The 23,256-nt window shown below is 37.6% G+C and overlaps 1 protein-coding gene across 7 annotated transcripts in view; it reads right to left on the bottom strand.

The window, feature by feature from the left end:
• LOC127422755 (major facilitator superfamily domain-containing protein 8) overlaps positions 1–23,256 on the bottom strand; it is a 33,793-nt gene that overhangs the window by 5,171 nt on the left and 5,366 nt on the right. For 2 of the 7 annotated variants that reach the window (XM_051666475.1, XM_051666472.1), the window contains exons 2-9: positions 5,588–5,661; positions 4,859–4,902; positions 2,743–2,983; positions 2,475–2,588; positions 2,110–2,254; positions 1,816–1,874; positions 1,553–1,661; positions 1,319–1,453 (exon numbers count right to left, since the gene is read on the bottom strand). In XM_051666475.1, the coding sequence (XP_051522435.1) occupies positions 1,319–1,453; positions 1,553–1,661; positions 1,816–1,874; positions 2,110–2,254; positions 2,475–2,588; positions 2,743–2,983; positions 4,859–4,902; positions 5,588–5,661 (921 nt within the window). The other 5 variants (XM_051666474.1, XM_051666473.1, XM_051666471.1 and 2 more) reach the window with 5 other exon arrangements.

The raw sequence follows: 23,256 nt of genomic DNA, 5'->3' as shown, positions 1-23,256 counted from the left end.
TATTACAATTAATTAATATTACAGTTAATTGCCTATATCAATATTTGCTGAGAAAGGCCCCAGAATAAACATGTTTCAATTTATTATATTGGTCTCTGGATTACTCCATTCTGATTAGTCATCTAGCAGCCCGATATTTCTGAATAACAACTGCACCAGGGAATAAGTCATCAGACCGATCACTGTGTGGCCTCTGCAAGTAAACTAATATAATAATGTCTACTCAAATCAAAGTTTCATGTCTATTTATTTATTTATTGTTAAGTAGTCTTGTAATAAGCTGGATAATGAGCAGTTAGATATCATTATTTATAAAATAAACACCAACAGAACTCTGACGCAAACCGAAGGTGCAAATCAGCTGTTCAGTGATTTCGTTCTTCTCACAAAATTTCATAATTTCAATGTAAATCAATGTTTCACGTCCATTTATTTATTTATTTGGCAAGTAGTCTTGTAATAAGCTGGATAATGAGTCAGACAGTCATCTTTGCAAAATAAACACCAACAGAACCAGAGGTGGAATTCTGCTGTTCACCGATTTCTCACATAATTTATATTATATATATATATATATATATATATATATATATATATATATATATATATATATAATTCAGATTGAAATATATTGCATCATAGTGGCAGACAGGTAAAGCATTCGTAAGATAATACAAAAAGTGGCTTTAAAAATTAAATATACTTTTGTTTTATTCCCATATCACTGAACTTAAGCCTACAGTCGTCAGCAATCCATGTTGATTTAGAGTATGTCAACGCATAGTATGCGTTCTTGTATTTTGTCTGCACTATTTTTAATTGTTGGTCTATGTACATATGCGTCAGACTGACACTTTTGAAGTGTCTCACTGGTTTTCAGTGTCACATATGTCTAGCTTTTAAGATAGTGTGTTAAGTTAAAAGTAGTTCAAACTTTGACAATCATGTCTCGAGATCCCTGCACTCTTTTTTGTTTTGTCCAGCTGACAAGAATGTGTCCTGTGAGACTGAGGCACTGCTTGTGAGGTTTGTTGTGGCGCACTGACTGCCTCCTGCTGATGCAGCTCGTAAAAGCACGAAATTAAATGTACTTCAAGCTTGAATAGCTCAGATGGTAGAAAATACATTATTTATAGGATTTACATATGGGTCACGCATTATTTTTTATATAATTACACAAAATTAATGCGTTAAATTAACACACCTAACTTGAATATATTCTATTTAAAAAACAATGGCCAAGTGATCTAGAAAAAGTAACAAATACTAATAATTACCATGAGAGTTCTTAAAATAGAAACCTTAAATTTGAATTTACCGTGCTGAAACCACCTTGACCACCAGGAAGACAATGATGGAATTAAAGCCAATGGCAGTCAATACTATGCCATTATACAAAACTGCATCTTTTCTTGTCCATGCAAACATGTCCATTGATAGAGGGGTACATATTCTGCAGTTCAAAATTAACACCATATAAATGAGCTGATTTGATAAACGCATCTTTATATAAGAGGTCTCTGAGTCACAAGATTTGAGAATCATCTCTTACGTTTCAAACACCGCAAAAATGAAGAGAATAATGAAGAAAAGGATGTTAGATGTGAGCACTGCAATCTGGTCAATGTCACCTTCTACCTCTGGAGCCACAGCTACTTGCTCTGAAGGCAGAAAGAAAAACAATGGATAATTTTATTAGTGCATAAAGTAAACGGTATAAATATTACAAAGCTGTTTACAGAAACTATGGCAGTGAAACAGTACACAATTAAGGATAAGATATTATGTGTACACTAGAAGTAGAATAAAGGATACCTTCTGGGGTGTAGTTAATTGCTCGGATTTCCCTCCCATGGTCATCCACAGAGTGTTCCCTAAATATATTAAAACTTATTTTAAGTTCTATGCATGCTGTTTTAACTTAAGTATAAAGGCAATTATGATTTCAACCTTAGATAGTCACTTTTGAAATAAAGAGGTGCTGCGGATACACAGACCTGAGCTGAAATGCTCAATTTACTATTGTATATGCATTTACTACACTCCATGTACATGTATTTAGTATGGTTGGATTGCTTAACTGTGTAAAAGACAGAGTTAAATCATTACCTCAGGACTAAGAAAACCAGCAGAATGTTAATGACCCCAAAGCAGGCAGCCAGCAGTGCTGGAGCAGTGTACATATTAACCTGAAGCAGGATAGCATTTACCCTGATGCCAGTCTCTCCGATGAATGACAAGGCAGCCTGTAGAGCTAAAAAAAAATATATATTTTATATATATATATATATATATTTTAATTCAGTCATTTATAAATAGGCCACCAACAATCTTTGTTTGACAAGAGTTCTACCTGCTACATCGTTGCAAGTGACATATCTTGTGAAAAATAGCTGCTGCAGATCAACTGCCCTTACAGACAAACTTCACAATGTATTCAGTGAGTAATGTGATGTTATTGCCTTGACACAAACCTGGGCCAAGTATAATGCCGAGAGCTTGGCAGGCGCTCATGTTAGCCATTGCACTGGTTCTCTCCTTTAAAGAAGTGGCACCTGCCACATAGGACCTCACAACTGCTACATTACCTACATGCCAGAAATAAAAGATCTTAACACTGCAAATGAACACCGTACAACTTTACCTTGTGGTTGATAATCATTGTTCACTTAACTATCAGTTTCAGCTGCTTGCAAAATCAATGTGTTTGTAGTTGTTTAAGTATGTATAAATAAAACATACCTGCTCCAATGCCCACAAATGTGCGAGCCAAAAGCATGTGAATTTTTTTGTGCGAGGGAGATAGGTAGACATAAGTGTAGTAAATGTTAGCTGATATGTTAATGAATATAGAGCAGACTAGAGGCTCCCGCTGAGGCCTGTGATTGGACCATAATCCAAAGAGGGGTGAGGCCACCATCTGACCCAAACTATATGCAGCAACCACCCATCCAAGGAAACTGGAATCTGCACTGTTATCTATCTAAAAAGAAAAACAGAGCATGATTGATGGACTTGCACAGTTACTGTCCAGTTAGTGTAGTATACATTAGAGGTAGACCGGTGCAGATAGTTGCTTTTTGGAACTATCGGTTATTGGCAAAAATCTTTGCCGTTAGTTTTATATTCACATCTGGTGAATATACACTGATCAGCCACAACATTAAAACCACTGACAGGTTAAGTGAATAACATTTATCATCTCATTACAATGACACCTGTCAAGGGGTGGGATATATTAGGCAGCAAGTGAACAGTGAGTTCTTGAATTCATGTGTTGGAAGCAGGAAAAATGTTCAAGTGTAAGGATCTGAGTGAATTTGACAAGGGATAAATTGTGATGGCTAGACAACTGGGTCAGAGTATCTCCAAAGCAGCAGGTCTTGTGGGGTGTTCCCGGTATGCAGTGGTTAGTACCTACCAAAAGTGGTCATAAGAAGGACAACTGGTTAACCGGCAACAGGGTCATGGGCGCCCAAGGCTCATTGATGCGCGTTGGGAGCGTAGGCTAGCCCGTATGGTCTGAGCCCACAGAAGAGCTACTGTAGCACAAATTGCTGAAAAACATAATGCTGGCCATGATAGAAAAGTGTCAGAACACACAGTGCATCGCAGCTTGCTGTGTATGGGGCTGTGTAGCCGCAGACTGGACAGAGTGCCTATGCTGACCCCTGTCCACCGCCGAAAGCACCTACAATGGGCACATGAGCATCAGAACTGGACCATGGAGCAATGGAAGAAGGTGGCCTTGTCTGATGAATCACGTTTTCTGATCATGTGGACGGCCAAGTGTGTGCGCATCATTACCTGGGGAAGAGATGGCAGCAGGAGGCACCACGGGAAGAAGGCAGGCCGGCTGAGGCACTGTGATGCTCTGGGCAATGTTCTGCTGGAAAACCTTGGTCCTGGCATTCATGTGGATGTTACTCTGACACAAACCACCAACCTAAAGATTGTTGCAGACCACGAACACCCCTTCATGGCAATGTTATTCCCTGATGGCAGTGGCCTCTTTCAGCAGGATAATGCGCCCTGCCACACTACAGTTCAAGGTGTTGACTTGGCCTCCAAATTCCCCAGATCTCAATCCGATTGAGCATCTATGGGATGTGCTGGACCAACAAGTCCGATCCATGGGGGCCCACCTCACAACTTACAGGACTTGAAGGATCTGCTGCTAATGTCTTGGTGCCAGATACCACAGGACACCTTCAGAGGTCTTGTGGAGTCCATGCCACGACGGGACAGAGCTGTTTTGGTGGCACAAGGGGGACCTACACGATATTAGGCAGGTGGTTTTAATGTTGTGGCTATAAAAACCTTAATTGGGTAAATACTTAAATATAGAGCATTTTAACAGAGCCAAGCCTCCATTTCAAAATAAGAGTCCCTTGTGTGTTTCGGACTTGGCTGAAGTTAAAAGTCCCACATTATGCACCAAATCGTAATAAAAAAAAATTGTATTACTGGGATTTTGGTTTTTATACATTTTGGACTATTGTCGCCTCTATGTCTGTGCTCGTCATAGTACAGCAAGACATTCTTCAAATCGAATTTAAAAACTATCGGCCGAATAATCGATTATCAACATTTTCCTCCACCTTAGTTTTCGGTATCTGCAAAATCCACTATCGGTCGACATCTAGTATACATGGCCTAACAAGTCAGCACCAGGCACTCTTTCTTAGAATATGAAAAGCACCTTACAAATACTTTCCTTTTCACTTCAGTTTTTAATAGCATAGCTCAAGATATAATCATACTTTGCACAGAAATCATTTATAGAAGTCCCACTCCTTTGTCATTTTTAAGTTCATTTTGAAAAGCTTTCCACTCCGTTAGCAAAAAGAATACTTACTTTCTTCAGATAGGGCCAAATGGAAGTGATGACAATCGTAAATCCTAAAACACAACAATGCAATCACTACATAAGACAAAATGTATACATTTACTTTGTAGTTTATCGAACAATGCAACTACAACATTAATCTACAAACTACGAACATATAATAAACTGCAAGTCGTACTGACATCTTAAGTAATTCCTTTTTCTTTAAGTGACACTTTTACTGTTTTATAGGGTTAGAGGGCATTACATGTTCAGTTGAGTTTAACTGTACAGTTTAGTACAAACAACTTGCAAATTACAGCAAATTCTCAGCTCTAAAATGAACGGATGCCATCATCTATTCATTAAACCTAACAGCAAAATGGGTAATCTAGAATAAAATGTATATGAATGTACAAGGGAAAGTATGCTGAGACTGACTAACATTTCTTTCCACGTTAATCACCATTTTTAAACACCTTTTGCCATCACTAGTTTATTTTAAAAGGCACTGAAATGTGACAAATGAATTCTCAAGAGTAGAAGTATTCCTTGCAGTTCAAGCTCCTAAAACAGCATTCATAATAACTATAAAAGAATTAGCAAGATGCTGTTTAAAATCATTTTAGATGGAGTATAATGTCTTACTAAAAGTATTTCTACCCATATCATCTTCAGATAATGCACAGCATTTTTTACATCTGATAAGTGGGACAACCAAAGCAGAAATGTGGGTGTGAGAACATGTTTCTTTCTTACCAATGCTGCTAAGGAACATGGTGAAGTACATGACCCTGATGGACCTCCATCGGCTTCTGTCTGCATCCTCATTCCTTAGAAAGGAAATGCCAAATGTGTTCTTACATGGGTATATAAATCTTCCTGTTACAATTCATTTGCAGCTCTGATTCCTAGAACGAATTAGTTGCATCATGCTTGTATGTTTACACTTCAGCCTTTTGAAATATGATGGTTGCATGCATAACGCAAATTATGCATGCATGTATGTATGTATTATGAGACGATACAGAGACAACAGCACATGCAGGATATTCCAACAGAACACGAAGACTGTTACAGTATGTAGATGGTCTTTAGTGCACTCTCCCCAATGCCCCTGACTTGGCATGACAGACAACACGAGTTAGAGTACTCGTGACAAGTTCTTTCACATAGTTCAGACATCATTTCAGAACACTAATGACAGAAAATGAGGACAGCTCAGCTCTGCAAGCTGTACTGGATAGACTAGGATGATTTTAAAAATGATATTAACAGTACTGAAATCAAGGACGTTGAGCCCACCCTTTAAAAGAGTTCTTATAACCGTTTTTCTTTTTACATATTCAGTCTTGTTCTTCCAAATAAACTTAAATAAAATGATGTCAACAGTTAAGCACATTCTAGGACTGACATACAAAGATAGTGCAGGATACATCAGCCTTGATATGCCTTCATCTTTGGAAAGCAGTACACCCCCATGAGGTTCCTCTGAGACCAGCAATTAAAAACATTCTTTGCTTTGTGCAGACTCTTAGAGAAATTAATTTCAACTCTTTCAGATGGACACTTACTAATTACAATACCAAGATATCTAACTGTTTGTTTCAGCTTAATTCCACATATTTCTGAAATGTCATCAATTATGAATTGCCATAATCTCAGATTTGCTCTGATTAACAGAAAGAACAGAAGCATCTGAAAACAGTTTTAATGCATCTAATATAATGGGGACCTGCCATTTATCCTTCAGGAACAAACATATATCATCTGCAAGTTGACTGATTAAAATAGTGTTATCCCTTTGATATTCGAACAATGCATCGTATAGAGGTTAAGAAGCTCTGCGACCATCAAAAATAAAAAAGGTGAAATAAGACAGCCTTGTCTAATGCCTCTGCCAATTAGAAAACACGGTGAAGTACCATTAGGCAAGGAAACATTACTTCTAATATTTTCTATACAAGGTCTGTACAGTTCTCAAATTTAGAACCAAAGCCAGAGCGTCTCAAAGCATCATACATAGAAGCATGTTCTACAGTGTCAAATGCCTTATAAAAATCTATGAACAGAATAAGTGCATCATGATTAACCAATTCAGAGTAATCTAAAAGATCTAAAACAAGCCGAATGTTATTTGAAATGTGTCGACCTTTCATGAAGCCAGACTGAGTGAGTGAGATAACTTCTTCTAAACAGGGCTTCAGTCTCCTAGCATATACTGCAGCTAATAGTTTATAATCAGAGTTAAGCAAAGTTATTGGGTGCCAATTATCTAAGAAATGTTTATCTTCGTTTGGTTTTGGAATTAATGTAATTAGGCCTTGCTTCATTGATTCAGATAGTCCCCCCCTGTCTAAACATTCCTTAAAAACATCTCAAATCATTACTTTTATATCATTCCAAAACGACTGATAGAATTCAAACGGCAAACCGTCAGGGCCCGGACTTTTATTAAGTGGGGTCTTTGTAATTAGAGTGTCCAATTCCTCCATAGTTCTCTCATCCTCACAAGCAGCATGACTATCTTCACTTACAGATGGAATGAATTTATTCGAAATTTCTGAGTGAAAAGTAGTATAAATATGCTGATAAAAAAAAAAAATCAGATATAAACTCTGATATTTTAAATTCATCAGATGTCAAATTACCATCAATCTAAAGGGTAGAAATCCTTTTGGAGTCTCCTCTTCTCTTTTCTAAATTAAAATATGCAGAATTATTTTATCCAAATTCTAACCACTTTGCCCTTGATCTGATAAATGCACCTTTGGCCTTCTCCGCATAAAGAACACCAAGATCTTCCCTCAGTGAATACAACTTCTCCTTGTCCTGTTCACTAGGAGAGGATGGATGCAAAATATGATTTATCTCCTTTATAATCACAGAGCTTCTTGACTCCCTTGCCTTTGAGAGGTGTTTACCAAATTGAATAGAGAATTTCCGACACTCGTATTTAAATAGTTCCCACTTTGTGATTGCAGAGTCTGATTTGGTTTTAGAAACTTCAATAATTTTCTTAATACCTAAACAATATCAAGAATATTGTAAGAAAGAAGTATTTAGTTTCCAGTATCCTGGCTGTCTCCGAGAACTACTATAAACCTCAGATATTTCAAGGTCGATACAAGCATGAATGGTTAGAGGGGCAGGAGAAATAGTACAGGAATTAATAAATGAAACTAGCCAGTCAGACACAAGCCACAGGTCTATCCTAGATGTTTGTGACATGTCTGCTTTGAACCATGTAAATGATGAAATGCTGCTTCCATGGATGTGTCTGTAAGCATCCAGCAAAGAAAGGCTGCTACAAAAATCACTTATAACTATATTAAGATTATTAACATTGAGTCTTGGTGGAAATCTGTCTAAATATAAATCAGGGGCCTTGTTAAAATCCCCTCCCACAATAAATGCAGCTAAAGGAAATCTCAGATTTAAAGCTGAAAGTTTCGTAGACAAACTTTGGAAAAGAATACTGTTCAGCTCAGGCCTGTTAAAGCCATAAATATTACATAAAATAATAATAGTCTCCCTGGACTGAATAACGGCTATTATCTTCCCTCTAAAGAAAAGTGTGACTCAAGAATATTAAAAGAGATTGAATGAAGAACAAGAAAGAACAATCTGTCTTAAGGCAGAAGAATCAACTGTATTAAGCGAGGAAAAAAATGAAGTGCAAAACCTATCTATTTACCTTCCATATTTAAGGAGGATCAATTGGTTATTCAAAAATATCAAAATCATTCTGTCCGAGAATGAGATGAACAAACAACCTTCAGAGATGGGGATCATGTCAGAACAAAATAAATGGACACCATCTTTACAAAGAGGTCACAGCTGAGCTTTCAGTTAAAGTTCAAAGTGTTTTTCTTTCCCCCAGAGGGAACAAGAGTATTTGTTGATGTGGTTCACATATTGTCCGCTGTAATCTTCTTTCCATTAATAATGGCAAACGAGCCCTTAAACCCAGCTCGTTTTCATTCTTTCCTGGCTTGACTTACCAGTGCATCCCTCATCTGCTGTGTCAAATCTTCAGTTATCTTAATGCCTTTCTGTTTGAGGATTTCAGAGTTCTTTGCGTCGAGCCAGATGCGATCATGATGAGCGCGTGAACAAATATTGCACAATAATCCGCCGTGGATGCGCACCTCTCGCTTTCTTGTGCAATGTCAATGAAAGTCTGAAGAACATCTCTCAATCCCGGTGAGACTCGAGAGAAAAAATTCCATTGCAACCATTTTCCCCTTCCTCCTCGGGAATGCCAGACATTTTCAAGATCCACCGTCTTTTATATGCATCCAATTCGTCCAGTTTTTCCCACAGCTGTTTATTCTCTGTGATCACGGCCCCTATTTTAACATCCAGTCTGTCCGTTTTAGCGACAGCTCTCTCCGTATTATCCGTAACTGATTCAAACTTTAGTAGTAAGTTCAAATATCAAGGCGGAGTGAGATGCCACAGACCTTTCGATTACCAACAACTTCTCCATGAAATCATCTTGCTTTTTCCAAAGTCTCTCGATCGCCTCCAGCAGAACCATATTTGAAGGTTTGGATGTATGCCGCTGCAATTTTGGAAGAGGGCTGTTAGACTGGGTTTCTGAGAGTGGAAGACAATCCATATTTAACTCCTCCTCGAGAGTGGGTTTAGCATAATCACGTACACGCTTCACACTTTCCGCCATTCCTTTGTCCACTTAATTGTCTGGAGTTGCTAAAGAGTATTGTCTCGGCAACACGTGAAGGGCGATTTCAATCAATGCGCTCCGTTGGTCGAAAACCACGATGTGTCCTCACAGTGTAAAATAAAATAAAGAATCTCAACTCAGACTTAATAACGCTGCAGAATCGTTCAGGATATAAAGATATTTGTGTCAATAACGCATATCACCGAGGAAGGTTAAATGAAAGTTTTGCAAGAGACGCAGACTCCATCTAAGCTGTCCTCTACAGTTATCATAACTTACCGAGCATTATCACCTCTGAGAAGCGGGGTAATTTCTTCAGACTCCAAAAGTGACATTAGTGATTTAAAGCCGCTTGCGAAAAAGAAACGACGACACGACAGTTATTTAAGAGACAGTGCCTTTTCATTGACATGCTCCTTGTTATCAAGTTAATGTTTGCACACTCACTGGAGTTGCACAACAGAGACCACGAATCGCATTCAGGCCCTATGTAATGTTTCCATTTTAGCTGTTATAAGCAGACTAGTGTTAGGAGTAATTCAGCGGTGATTCAGTGCAAAATTGCCTGTCTCGTTTGGAAGGATGCGTACTCCGGAGGTCGCATTTGTCCTCCGCATACGTCTTCTTCTTGTTGTTGTTTAATGGCGATCAACTCTTTAGGAGCATTATCGCCACCTACTGAAACTGGATGGCAAATTAAACTTGCATGGGTAATGAGTCTGAACTTTGAAATCTGTATGGATGTACACCTCACACATCGCATAATCCATTTTCATGCAAACCCATAAGTGCCAGTGTTGATTTCAACCCTGTGTGTCCCAGTCTTAATCTAGACAGCAATACTTCTTCTTTTCTGTTTCCTCCCTGGCAATTTATCCTCCCTACTGTCTGTGTAATACTATAACACCATCTCCCTGTGTTACTACTGTCCCATCTAATTTGCCATTTATTCATTCACTTTTTCTTTAAAATCGATTTTGCCTCCTTTTCCCCCATAGGTACTTTAACATCCACCTCCCTCTTGTCTAGTGCTTTTTTTTTTTTTTTTGCTAGTTTATCAGCAACTTCATTACCAGATACCCAACAAAAATACACCACTATTCCAGCCTCTTTCAGTCTGTAAAATGACAAATATATAGCATTAACCTCATTTCCAATGTATTCATCTTTGGACTTCTAAGATCTAGAGGCATCTCTCCCATTTCTACCCCAACTGCATCTACAGGGGATGTTTTAACTGCTCCACAACATATTTTTAATGCTCTGGATTGAATAACATCTAGTTTTTTCAGTAAAGACTTGGTTGCCGACCCGTATACAATGCATCCATAATCAAAGCAAGAACGAATCAATGCTTGAAGGCCGCATACGTCATCGAGGCTGGAAACGAGACAGCCTCGATGACGTATGCGGCCAACAAGTGCAACCTCCGGAGGACGCAGCCTTCCAAACGAGAGACAGCCAATCAGTTGAAAGTTCACACACATGAGCAGCAACAAACAGAAACAATTTTGAAATTCCGTCATTTCAAAATAAAAGTCCGATGACAATAAAACTGAACTTAAAGGGACAGTTCACCCAAAAATGAAAATTCTCACATAATTTCCTAAACTTCATGCCATCCCTGATGTGTATGACTTTCTTTCTTTTTTAAGAATATTTCAGTTCTGCGTGCTGAGTGACTCCAGTCAGGCTTCCTAAGCAACCAACTGGTCCGGTTGCTAGGGTGGGTAGAGTCACATGGGGTAACCTCCTCATGGTCGATATAATGTGGTTCACTCTCGGTGAAGCACATGGTGAGTTGTGCGTGGATGCTGCAGAGAATAGCGTGAAGCCTCCACACACTCCACACTATGTCTCCACCGTAATGTGCACAACAAGCCACGTGATAAGATGCGCAGATTGACGGTCTCAGACTCGGAGACAACTTAGATTTGTCCTCCGCCACCCGGACTGAGGCGAGTCACCACGCCACCACGAGAACCTAGAGCACATTGGGAATTGGGCATTCCAAATTGGGGAGAAAAGGGGAGAAATACTTCAGAATATTTCAGCTCTGTAGGTCCATACAATGCAAGTGAATGGGTACCAACATTTGGAAGATTGTGAAAGTCTGACAGCTCGTGAGTGTCGTCATACTCCCTCAACATTTGCTGTTTTTTGGGGGGAGGGGGCAGTATTTTAATATAGTAATAAACATATGGAGGAAACCAGTGTTTACAGACTTTATTTTAACATGTCACAAGTCCTGCAAAATCTCACTGGTGGGATGATAATAATGCTGTCACTGGTGTGATAATGCCAGAACTTTTACTGGCTTCAAATGTGCTGTGACGGTTAATTAAACTACCACAATTAACAGTAACGGTTCAGAGATGCTTTGTGGCGACCTGTGTAAAAAAAACAACAACCTTTGAATACAATTACTATGATCTTTACAAAATTTAAATGAACATAATTGTTTCTTTTGCAAAAAAGACAATCTGTTTAATGGAATAAACTTTTAATATCTTTTTTATAGAAATAGATGCCCATAAACCTTGTCACACTTCAAAGAAATGAAAGGTTTCTGTTTTTAAAAACAAAATAACAATTTCAATAAATCATTATATTGTGCTTATTTAACATCCACAAAAATAGCCATTTCTCATTTTTTCTGTTGGCTTGAATTTTTATTCCTGTAGTTGCTTATTGTCAGGGATAATGTCTTTTTTTTTTTTAAATGTGGGATTACTTGTACTTTTTTGCTCCCAGATGTAGAGAATTTTTATAACGCCTAATGTTATTAAAAAATTCCACAGATAAATTGTTTCAAGCCACTCCTATTAGTGCATAGTCATTTAAATAAATCAGCATTTCTATCAGTAATTAGTAAACATTTGTTAACATTTTACAATGCTATATAACTCCATTAATTCAATTAAACAACTGCATGGGCCTTGCAATAAAGATGTGCTTCATAACTGCTGCCAAACCTTTATAATACTGCTGGTTGCACAGGCCTGTTATGATCCTGCCACTCTTTTATGTCTCCTGTGTGGAGGAATTACAAACCTGAAAACCTTCTTAAAGCTGGCAACAGAAGATCTATACCATGCTACTCCAGTAGATGTTGAATTCACAGTGAAGGTAACTGGAAATTGTAGCTCAATATATTGAGGATATATAGTAAAGATACTAACATGGAAATGCTCTGTAAGCTTCTTGAGAATCATGCTGTAAAAGCTCCACATTTTATAAAACTCTCTATGAAAGGAGTATTCATAAGTGCATCAGTGGTGGTTCATCTTTTCTCCACACAAGGTTAAGTCACTTAACCACCTGGCAAAAGGCCCACTTCTCTGAAAGGTGCTTTAGTAGTTAGTAGGGGCACCTCTCAGCCGTTCTGCTATTCCTCCATCCTTCCATGGCGTACAGAGAAGGCAATTAGTCTTTTATACATAGCACTGAGGAGAATAATGGCAGCTAGTACTATGCCACAGACGATACTGAAGTTCCATCGGGGTCCCAGAATGGTGTAGACATGAGAGACAAACACAGGCCCAAGAGTCCGTGCACCACTTCCTGATGCTGTCAGCCAGCCCATGTAAACTCCCTGAGTATATATCATAAATGGCATCAAATACAATGAATCATCATTTTCAGTTTAATATGCTTTAAAGAATAAATATCTGTTGTACCTGAGGTTTGGGGCCAAGTATCTTTGAGTATAAAGTGTAAAACATGACATTGCATGTAGGATAACCCACTCCGATCAGGATGTCAGCAGTTATGTACTGTGCAAGATAAATTACAGGGGTAAACAGGCACCAGGTCTGTTCAGAGGGACATCCAGTGGGCTCCAGTGAGGAACTGGAGGCTGGGGTGGGTGCCAGTCCTACTACTGGCATAGTGTTATTTTTAAGATCTGTTCATGGAGACAATAGAGGTGCAGTAATTAATATATATATATATATATATATATATATATATATATATATATATATATATATATATATATATACACATACACACACACACACACACACACACACACACACACACAGGTTTGGGGTCACTTGCCTGAAATGATTCTCATGATCTTAAAAACCTTTTGATTTGAAGACATAATTAGTTTTGATGACAAAAATATAATTGTGCCATCATATTCATTTATTTCATTACAAAACTACAATTTTATTTAAATAAAAGTTTTTGAAATTGATGACTTGGGCTGAATAATTAAGAAAAGCAGCCACTAAGTGCCCAGTATTGATGGGAACTCCTTCAAAACTGTTTAAAAAGAATCCCAGGGTGATACCTCAAGAAGTTGGTTGAGAAAATGTCAAGAGTACATTTCTTAAAATTCTATGCAAAGGGTGACTACTTTGAATATGCTAAAATATTACATTTTTTTCAATTCATATAGTCCCATTTCTGTTCTTCCATAGTTTTGATGACTTTACTATTATCCTTAAATGTGAAAAATAATAATAATAATAAAGAATGAGTAAGTGACCCTAAACTTTTGACTGGTAGTGTATATATACACATATATACATACACACAGGCGGCCAAAAGTTTGGAATAATGTACAGCTTTAGCTGTTTCGGAAGGAAATTGGTACTTTAATTCAACAAAGTGGTATTCAACTGATCACAAAGTATAGTCAGGACATTACCGATGTAAAAAACTGCACCATTACTATTTGAAAAAAGCCATTTTTGATCAAATCTAGACAGGCCCCATTTCCAGCAGTCATCACTCCAACACCTTATCCTTGAGTAATCATGCTAAATTGATAATTTGATACTAGAAAATCACTTGCCATTATATCAAACAGTTGAAAGCTATTTGGTTCCTTAAATTAATCTTAACATTGTCTTTGTTTTTGAGTTGCCACAGTATGCAATAGACTGGCATGTCTTAAGGTCAATATTAGGTCAAAAACGGCAAAAAAGAAACAGCTTTTTCTAGAAACTCAGTCAATCATTGTTTTGAGGAATGAAGGCTATACAATGCTTGAAATTGCCAAAAAAAAAAAAAGATTTCATACAAAGGTGTACACTACAGTCTTCAAAGACAAAGGACAACTGGCTCTAACAAGGCCAGAAAGAGATGTGGAAGGCCAGATGTTCAACTAAACAAGAAGATAAGTACATCAGAGTCTCTAGTTTGAGAAATAGACACCTCACATGTCCTCAGCTGACAGCTTCATTGAATTCTACCCGCTCAACACCAGTTTCATGTACAACAGTAAAGAGAAGACTCAGGGGTGCAGGCCTTATGGGAAGAATTGCAAAGAAAAAGCCACTTTTGAAACAGAAAAACAAAAAGAAAAGGTTAGAGTGGGCAAAGAAACAGACATTGGACAACAGATAATTGGAAAAGAGTGTTATGGATCTTAACCCCATTCAGCTTTTGTGGGATCAGCTAGACTGTAAGGTGCATAAGAAGCGCCTGACAAGACAGCCACATCTATGGCAAGTGCTACAGGAAGCGTGAGGTGAAATGTCACCTGAGTATCTGGACAAACTGACAGCTAAAATGCCAAGGATCTGCAAAGCTGTCAATGCTGCATGTGGAGGATTTTTATGTTATTATTATCCTGACTATACATTGTGATCAGTTGAATGCCACTTTGGTGAATAAAAGTACCAATTTATTTCCATAAGAGCAAAATCTGTACATTATTCCAAACCTTTGGCCGCCTGTGTGTGTGTGTGTGTGTGTGTGTATATATATATAATTCGATTAAAAAAATTGCATAAATATAATTGGATAACGTTACATATTTAATGTTCGTATTCAGATTATAGTAACATTTTTATGGATTACAGATTACATTCTGATTACATCACCAATCAGCCAAAGCAGTAACTAGTGCATAATTTACTAATTATTGTAACGTCTGTGTAAGATCAGTGATGGCTAATTACACTTTGTTTAAAAAAAACCTTTTTAGCCTTTTGACATTTGCATATAAATTACTGACCTGGCCTCCGCGTTTACATTTATATGGGTGCTAAATTGCAGAGGGTCTTTATCACTATCAAAAGGATGCTAAAACAGGTTGCCTCTGGAGTGTCTCCATCAAGCTTCAAACACATTCCACAGAAAGGGGGGTGACCCCCCGTGCCAGGCACCAGAGCAGTTGTCTGTCTCCAGTAATTCCAATACACGTCACACACACACCTAAAGACATTTTCTCTATTTAGGCCATAGTAAGCAGTTATAAATGTATCTGCTATATGCATGTGTTGTATGTATATTCCCCTATTATATTAATTTAGTTAAAACCCTTTACTTGTATTAGTTAGACGTTAAATGCCTATATTCAAGTGTATGAGTGTATCTCTGCTTTAATATCGTCTGGAGGTTACCTTCTTGGTATCAAAATGATCTTCCCTTTATTTCTCACACAATAATGTACACCATGTGATCGTGAAATGCATCGAACAATTCTTACTATGTTTTGAATTAAAAGCTGCACTAGCGGTCCAGATCAGCAATAAAATGCGAATGGGCCATAAACGGAGACAAAGGATGTCTCTCCCGCTCAAAATGCATGCCTCTGATTGGCCACTCCACCACAAAATGGGTGCGGCAATGAACTAGTAAAACTCCAGAACGCAGACTAATCATCGCTCAAAAAAACTCTTCTTCTTGAGACCAACACACTCCAAAACTCTCCTCTTGAGTTTAACCTTCTGGCAGTGTTTACCTTCAAGTAACTTTGTGGATTTGCTGTGGACTTCTTCAACTCACTCCTAAAGAAATCGTCGAGAACCTCGTCTACTGCATCAAGACTCTTATTGAGCAACAAACCAATGCAAGTAACCATTTACAACTGATTAGATGCGTGTTTAAGTTTGAACCCCTTTTAAGGTGAATTGTGCCTCTGATGATTCTCATTTAGGTTGTGGTTAACTGACGTGAAATATTGCCATTCTGTGCTCTCTCTCTCTCTCTCTCTTTTCCTTACATTCCTTCATTCTATATATGTATGTTTTGCTTAGTTTGTTTGTATGTTAGTTATAGTTTCATTTATTAAATCCCTTATATTCACAATTGATTGTCTCTGTGTTCCGCTCACAATTCAAAGTCACTGAATGTTGCTCCTTGCTACATGCTAAACTACTGCTAGCACTGTATAAGTAGGAAGGCTATCGTTCCTTGGCCAGGAAAGTAATCTTCCTAGAATTGATAAATAATTATATTGTCTGCTCGCTGGACGGACAGATCAAGTAATTGTAATATCGATTCTGCTACAGTTAATTCTAAGATCTAATCTAAATATTTAGTATTAATTATAGCCAGTTATAATTAATTATAAATAATTCCCTTTTTAAGCTAATTTGCTACATATTTATATTGGACGGACAGATCAAATAATTGTAATATCGATTCTGCTACAGTTAATTCTAAGATCTAATCTAAATATTTAGTATTAATTATAGCCAGTTATAATTAATTATAAATAATTCCCTTTTTAAGCTAATTTGCTACATATTTATATTGGACGGACAGATCAAATAATTGTAATATCGATTCTGCTACAGTTAATTCTAAGATCTAATCTAAATATTTATTATTAATTATAACCAGTTATAATTAGTTATAAATAATTCCCTTTTTAAGCTAATTTGCTACATTATGCTCCTAAATTTTAAGAGCGGTCTATATTTTAAATATTTTATGTAAAATCTTACCATGTGTGCATGTAGCTACCGAACTTGATACACTGCATTTAAAGGGATTGTTCACTCAAAAATGAAAATTCTCTCATTTACTCATGCACAAGCCATCCCATATGTGACTTTCTTTTTTCTGATGGACAAAAGTGAAGATTTTTAGAAGATTATCTCAGATTTGTAGGTCCATTCAATGCATGGTGATCAGAAATTTAAAGCTTCAAAATTCACAAAAAGGCAACATAAAAGTAATCCATATGACCCCAGTGGTTTAATCAATGTCTTCTGGAGTGATTCAATCGGTTTTGGTAAGATCAGACCAAAATGTGACTCCTTTTTCACTGTGTATCTTGACAGCAGTCTCTTTGGCGATCACGATTTCAAGATCGATTACACTTCATGTAGCGCTCTGCGCATGAGCCAAGTGCTAGGAAGTGTAATCGAGCTTGAAATAGTGTTCGTGCCTATATACTACAATGGCAAGATGTACAGTGTAAAAAAAAAAAAATCTTTTTAGCTATCTTTTTAGGGTCTGTTCTCACCAAAAAGCAACTGGATCGCTTCAGAAGACATTGATTAAACCACTATAGTCGTATGGATTACTTTTATGCTGACTTTATCTCCTTTTTGAAGCTCAAAGGCCTGATCACCATTCACTTGCATTTTATGGACCTTCAGAGCAGAGATATTCTTCTAAAAATCTTTGTGTTCAGCAGAAGAAAGAAATTCTTACACATCTGGGATGGCATGAGAGATGATGTATTTTCCTTTGGGTGAACTTTCCCTTTATCTGCTTTATACAATCCACAAATACACACAGGGCATTTGGTTACTGTTTTAAATTTAGTTTCTAAATGAATGCACAAATAAATGCCAAACTATTTGCATGTGCACCCTGCATCGAAAATATTGCATAATTCTGTAAAAACACATTGCAAACAAACATTTCAGAGGTGTCGGTCACATGCAACTTTGTGCTTTTGCACCACGCAAATGCACTTCAGCCTATGCTTCAGTATGGCAGAAAAGCACCTCTCTTGGTACTTAATACATTTAAAATGAGTGAACAGATTTTCAAGAAAATATGAAATGGGCAAAAGTAATGAGTAAAAGTAATATGAGTAATCAGATTCTCTTAACTAAATGTGTAATCTAAAAGATGACGTAATGGATTGCAATTTAAATTGTGTAATTTTTAAATAGTACCTGATTACATTTCAGAAGTAATCTACCCAGCACTGGTAATAAGAATGCCTCACCTGCCCACTGAATTTTAGGATATTGATTTCCCCAAGGCAACAAGATAAAGAAACCAGCAAATATAACAGTCAAGCCACCAAGGAGCAGTGGTCGATCCCCTACCCTGAAAAAAAACACCCAAAAACACATTGATTTTATATGAGATCTGATTAGTCAGCCTGCAACAGCAACATGAAGTCATGGGTTCAAAAAATACTGCTGACCAATATTAAATGTGTCAGGTACAGAAGCAAAAGATAGCATGTGAGAAACAGTATGCAAAACCTGCACTGTCTAAAAAAACTCTGATTATGCAAATGGTCTGGTCTTCTGGAATGTGGCTTTATTCCAAATATGCATAGTAGGCGGTTTTACTAATGCAGAGTAGCCTACAACCTAAATTTAAAAAATCAGAGTAATGACCTGAAACTTCCTTAAATGTTTCATTTTATAAGTGACAAACTCAAGGGAAAAAGCAGATCTGATTGTCCAGAGTTCTATCAAACATCAACGTAGAGACAAATGGGATATATAATATTCTATTGCAGTTAGGGCTGTCAATTGATTAAAAATGTTTAATCAAATTAATTACATAACATACCGATTTATATAATTACTATTACAATTAATTAATATTACAGTTAATTGCCTATTTCAATATTTGCTGAGAAAGGCCCCAGAATAAACATGTTTCAATTTATTATATTGGTCTCTGGATTACTCCATTCTGATTAGTCATCTAGCAGCCCGATATTTCTGAATAACAACTGCACCAGGGAATAAGTCATCAGACCGATCACTGTGTGGCCTCTGCAAGTAAACTAATATAATAATGTCTACTCAAATCAAAGTTTCATGTCTATTTATTTATTTATTGTTAAGTAGTCTTGTAATAAGCTGGATAATGAGCAGTTAGATATCATTATTTATAAAATAAACACCAACAGAACTCTGACGCAAACCGAAGGTGCAAATCAGCTGTTCAGTGATTTCGTTCTTCTCACAAAATTTCATAATTTCAATGTAAATCAATGTTTCACGTCCATTTATTTATTTATTTGGCAAGTAGTCTTGTAATAAGCTGGATAATGAGTCAGACAGTCATCTTTGCAAAATAAACACCAACAGAACCAGAGGTGGAATTCTGCTGTTCACCGATTTCTCACATAATTTATATTATATATATATATATATATATATATATATATATATATATATATATATAATATAATTCAGATTGAAATATATTGCATCATAGTGGCAGACAGGTAAAGCATTCGTAAGATAATACAAAAAGTGGCTTTAAAAATTAAATATACTTTTGTTTTATTCCCATATCACTGAACTTAAGCCTACAGTCGTCAGCAATCCATGTTGATTTAGAGTATGTCAACGCATAGTATGTGTTCTTGTATTTTGTCTGCACTATTTTCAATTGTTGGTCTATGTACATATGCGTCAGACTGACACTTTTGAAGTGTCTCACTGGTTTTCAGTGTCATAAATGTCTAGCTTTTAAGATAGTGTGTTAAGTTAAAAGTAGTTCAAACTTTGACAATCATGTCTCGAGATCCCTGCACTCTTTTTTGTTTTGTCCAGCTGACAAGAATGTGTCCTGTGAGACTGAGGCACTGCTTGTGAGGTTTGTTGTGGCGCACTGACTGCCTCCTGCTGATGCAGCTCGTAAAAGCACGAAATTAAATGTACTTCAAGCTTGAATAGCTCAGATGGTAGAAAATACATTATTTATAGGATTTACATATGGGTCACGCATTATTTTTTATATAATTACACAAAATTAATGCGTTAAATTAACACACCTAACTTGAATATATTCTATTTAAAAAACAATGGCCAAGTGATCTAGAAAAAGTAACAAATACTAATAATTACCATGAGAGTTCTTAAAATAGAAACCTTAAATTTGAATTTACCGTGCTGAAACCACCTTGACCACCAGGAAGACAATGATGGACTCAAAGCCAATGGCAGTCAATACTATGCCATTATACAAAACTGCATCTTTTCTTGTCCATGCAAACATGTCCATTGATAGAGGGGTAGATATTCTGCAGTTCAAAATTAACACCACATAAATGAGCTGATTTGATAAACGCGTCTTTATATAAGAGGTCTCTGAGTCACAAGATTTGAGAATCATCTCTTACGTTTCAAACACCGCAAAAATGAAGAGAATAATGAAGAAAAGGATGTTAGATGTGAGCACTGCAATCTGGTCAATGTCACCTTCTACCTCTGGAGCCACAGCTACTTCTGAAGGCAGAAAGAAAAACAATGGATAATTTTACTAGTGCATAAAGTAAACGGTATAAATATTACAAAGCTGTTTACAGAAACTATGGCAGTGAAACAGTACACAATTAAGGATAAGATATTATGTGTACACTAGAAGTAGAATAAAGGATACCTTCTGGGGTGTAGTTAATTGCTCGGATTTCCCTCCCATGGTCATCCACAGAGTGTTCCCTAAATATATTAAAACTTATTTTAAGTTCTATGCATGCTGTTTTAACTTAAGTATAAAGGCAATTATGATTTCAACCTTAGATAGTCACTTTTGAAATAAAGAGGTGCTGCGGATACACAGACCTGAGCTGAAATGCTCAATTTACTATTGTATATGCATTTACTACACTCCATGTACATGTATTTAGTATGGTTGGATTGCTTAACTGTGTAAAAGACAGAGTTAAATCATTACCTCAGGACTAAGAAAACCAGCAGAATGTTAATGACCCCAAAGCAGGCAGCCAGCAGTGCTGGAGCAGTGTACATATTAACCTGAAGCAGGATAGCATTTACCCTGATGCCAGTCTCTCCGATGAATGACAAGGCAGCCTGTAGAGCTAAAAAAAATATAAATAATAATAATTATATATATATATATATATATCAGTATATAAACATATGACACACACACACACACACACACACACACACACACACACACATATATATAGAATGTTAATTCAGTCATTTATAAACAGGCCACCAACAATCTTTGTTTGACAAGAGTTCTTTCTACCTGCTACATCCTTGCAAGTGACATATCTTGTGAAAAATAGCTGCTGCAGATCAACTGCCCTTACAGACAAACTTCACAATGTATTCAGTGAGTAATGTGATGTTATTGCCTTGACACAAACCTGGGCCAAGTATAAAGCCGAGAGCTTGGCAGGCGCTCATGTTAGCCATTGCACTGGTTCTCTCCTTTAAAGAAGTGGCACCTGCCACATAGGACCTCACGACTGCTACATTACCTACATGCCAGAAATAAAAGATCTTAACACTGCAAATGAACACCGTACAACTTTACCTTGTGGTTGATAATCATTGTTCACTTAACTATCAGCTTCAGCTGCTTGCAAAATCAATGTGTTTGTAGTTGTTTAAGTATGTATAAATAAAACATACCTGCTCCAATGCCCACAAATGTGCGAGCCAAAAGCATGTGAATTTTTTTGTGCGAGGGAGATAGGTAGACATAAGTGTAGTAAATGTTAGCTGATATGTTAATGAATATAGAGCAGACTAGAGGCTCCCGCTGAGGCCTGTGATTGGACCATAATCCAAAGAGGGGTGAGGCCACCATCTGACCCAAACTATATGCAGCAACCACCCATCCCAGGAAAGTGGAATCTGCACTGTTATCTATCTAAAAAGAAAAACAGAGCATGATTGATGGACTTGCACAGTTACTGTCCAGTTAGTGTAGTATACATTAGAGGTAGACCGGTGCAGATAGTTGCTTTTTGGAAAATCTTTGCCATTAGTTTTATATTCACATCTGGTGAATATACACTGATCAGCCACAACATTAAAACCACTGACAGGTTAAGTGAATAACATTTATCATCTCGTTACAATGACACCTGTCAAGGGGTGGGATATATTAGGCAGCAAGTGAACAGTCAGTTTCATGTGTTGGAAGCAGGAGAAATGTTCAAGTGTAAGGATCTGAGTGAATTTGACAAGGGATAAATTGTGATGGCTGGACGACTGGGTCAGAGTATCTCCAAAGCAGCAGGTCTTGTGGGGTTTTCCCAGTATGCAGTGGTTAATACCTACCAAAAGTGGTCATAAGAAGGACAACTGGTTAACCGGCAACAGGGTCATGGGCGCCCAAGGCTCATTGATGTGCGTTGGGAGCGTAGGCTAGCCCGTATGGTCTGAGCCCACAGAAGAGCTACTGTAGCACAAATTGCTGAAAAACATAATGCTGGCCATGATAGAAAAGTGTCAGAACACACAGTGCATCGCAGCTTGCTGTGTATGGGGCTGTGTAGCCGCAGACTGGACAGAGTGCCTATGCTGACCCCTGTCCACCGCCGAAAGCACCTACAATGGGCACATGAGCATCAGAACTGGACCATGGAGCAATGGAAGAAGGTGGCCTTGTCTGATGAATCACGTTTTCTGATCATGTGGACGGCCAAGTGCATGCGCATCATTACCTGGGGAAGAGATGGCAGCAGGAGGCACCACGGGAAGAAGGCAGGCCGGCTGAGGCACTGTGATGCTCTGGGCAATGTTCTGCTGGAAAACCTTGGTCCTGGCATTCATGTGGATGTTACTTTGACACAAACCACCAACCTAAAGATTGTTGCAGACCACGAACACCCCTTCATGGCAATGTTATTCCCTGATGGCAGTGGCCTCTTTCAGCAGGATAATGCGCCCTGCCACACTGCAAAAATTGTTCAGCAATGGCTTGAGGAACATGACAAAGAGTTCAAGGTGTTGACTTGGCCTCCAAATTCCCCAGATCTCAATCCGATTGAGCATCTATGGGATGTGCTGGACCA

This window comes from Myxocyprinus asiaticus, chromosome 32 (assembly GCF_019703515.2).
Source record: "Myxocyprinus asiaticus isolate MX2 ecotype Aquarium Trade chromosome 32, UBuf_Myxa_2, whole genome shotgun sequence".
NCBI lineage: Eukaryota > Metazoa > Chordata > Actinopteri > Cypriniformes > Catostomidae > Myxocyprinus > Myxocyprinus asiaticus.
This window is presented reverse-complemented; position numbering and strand designations above follow the sequence as displayed.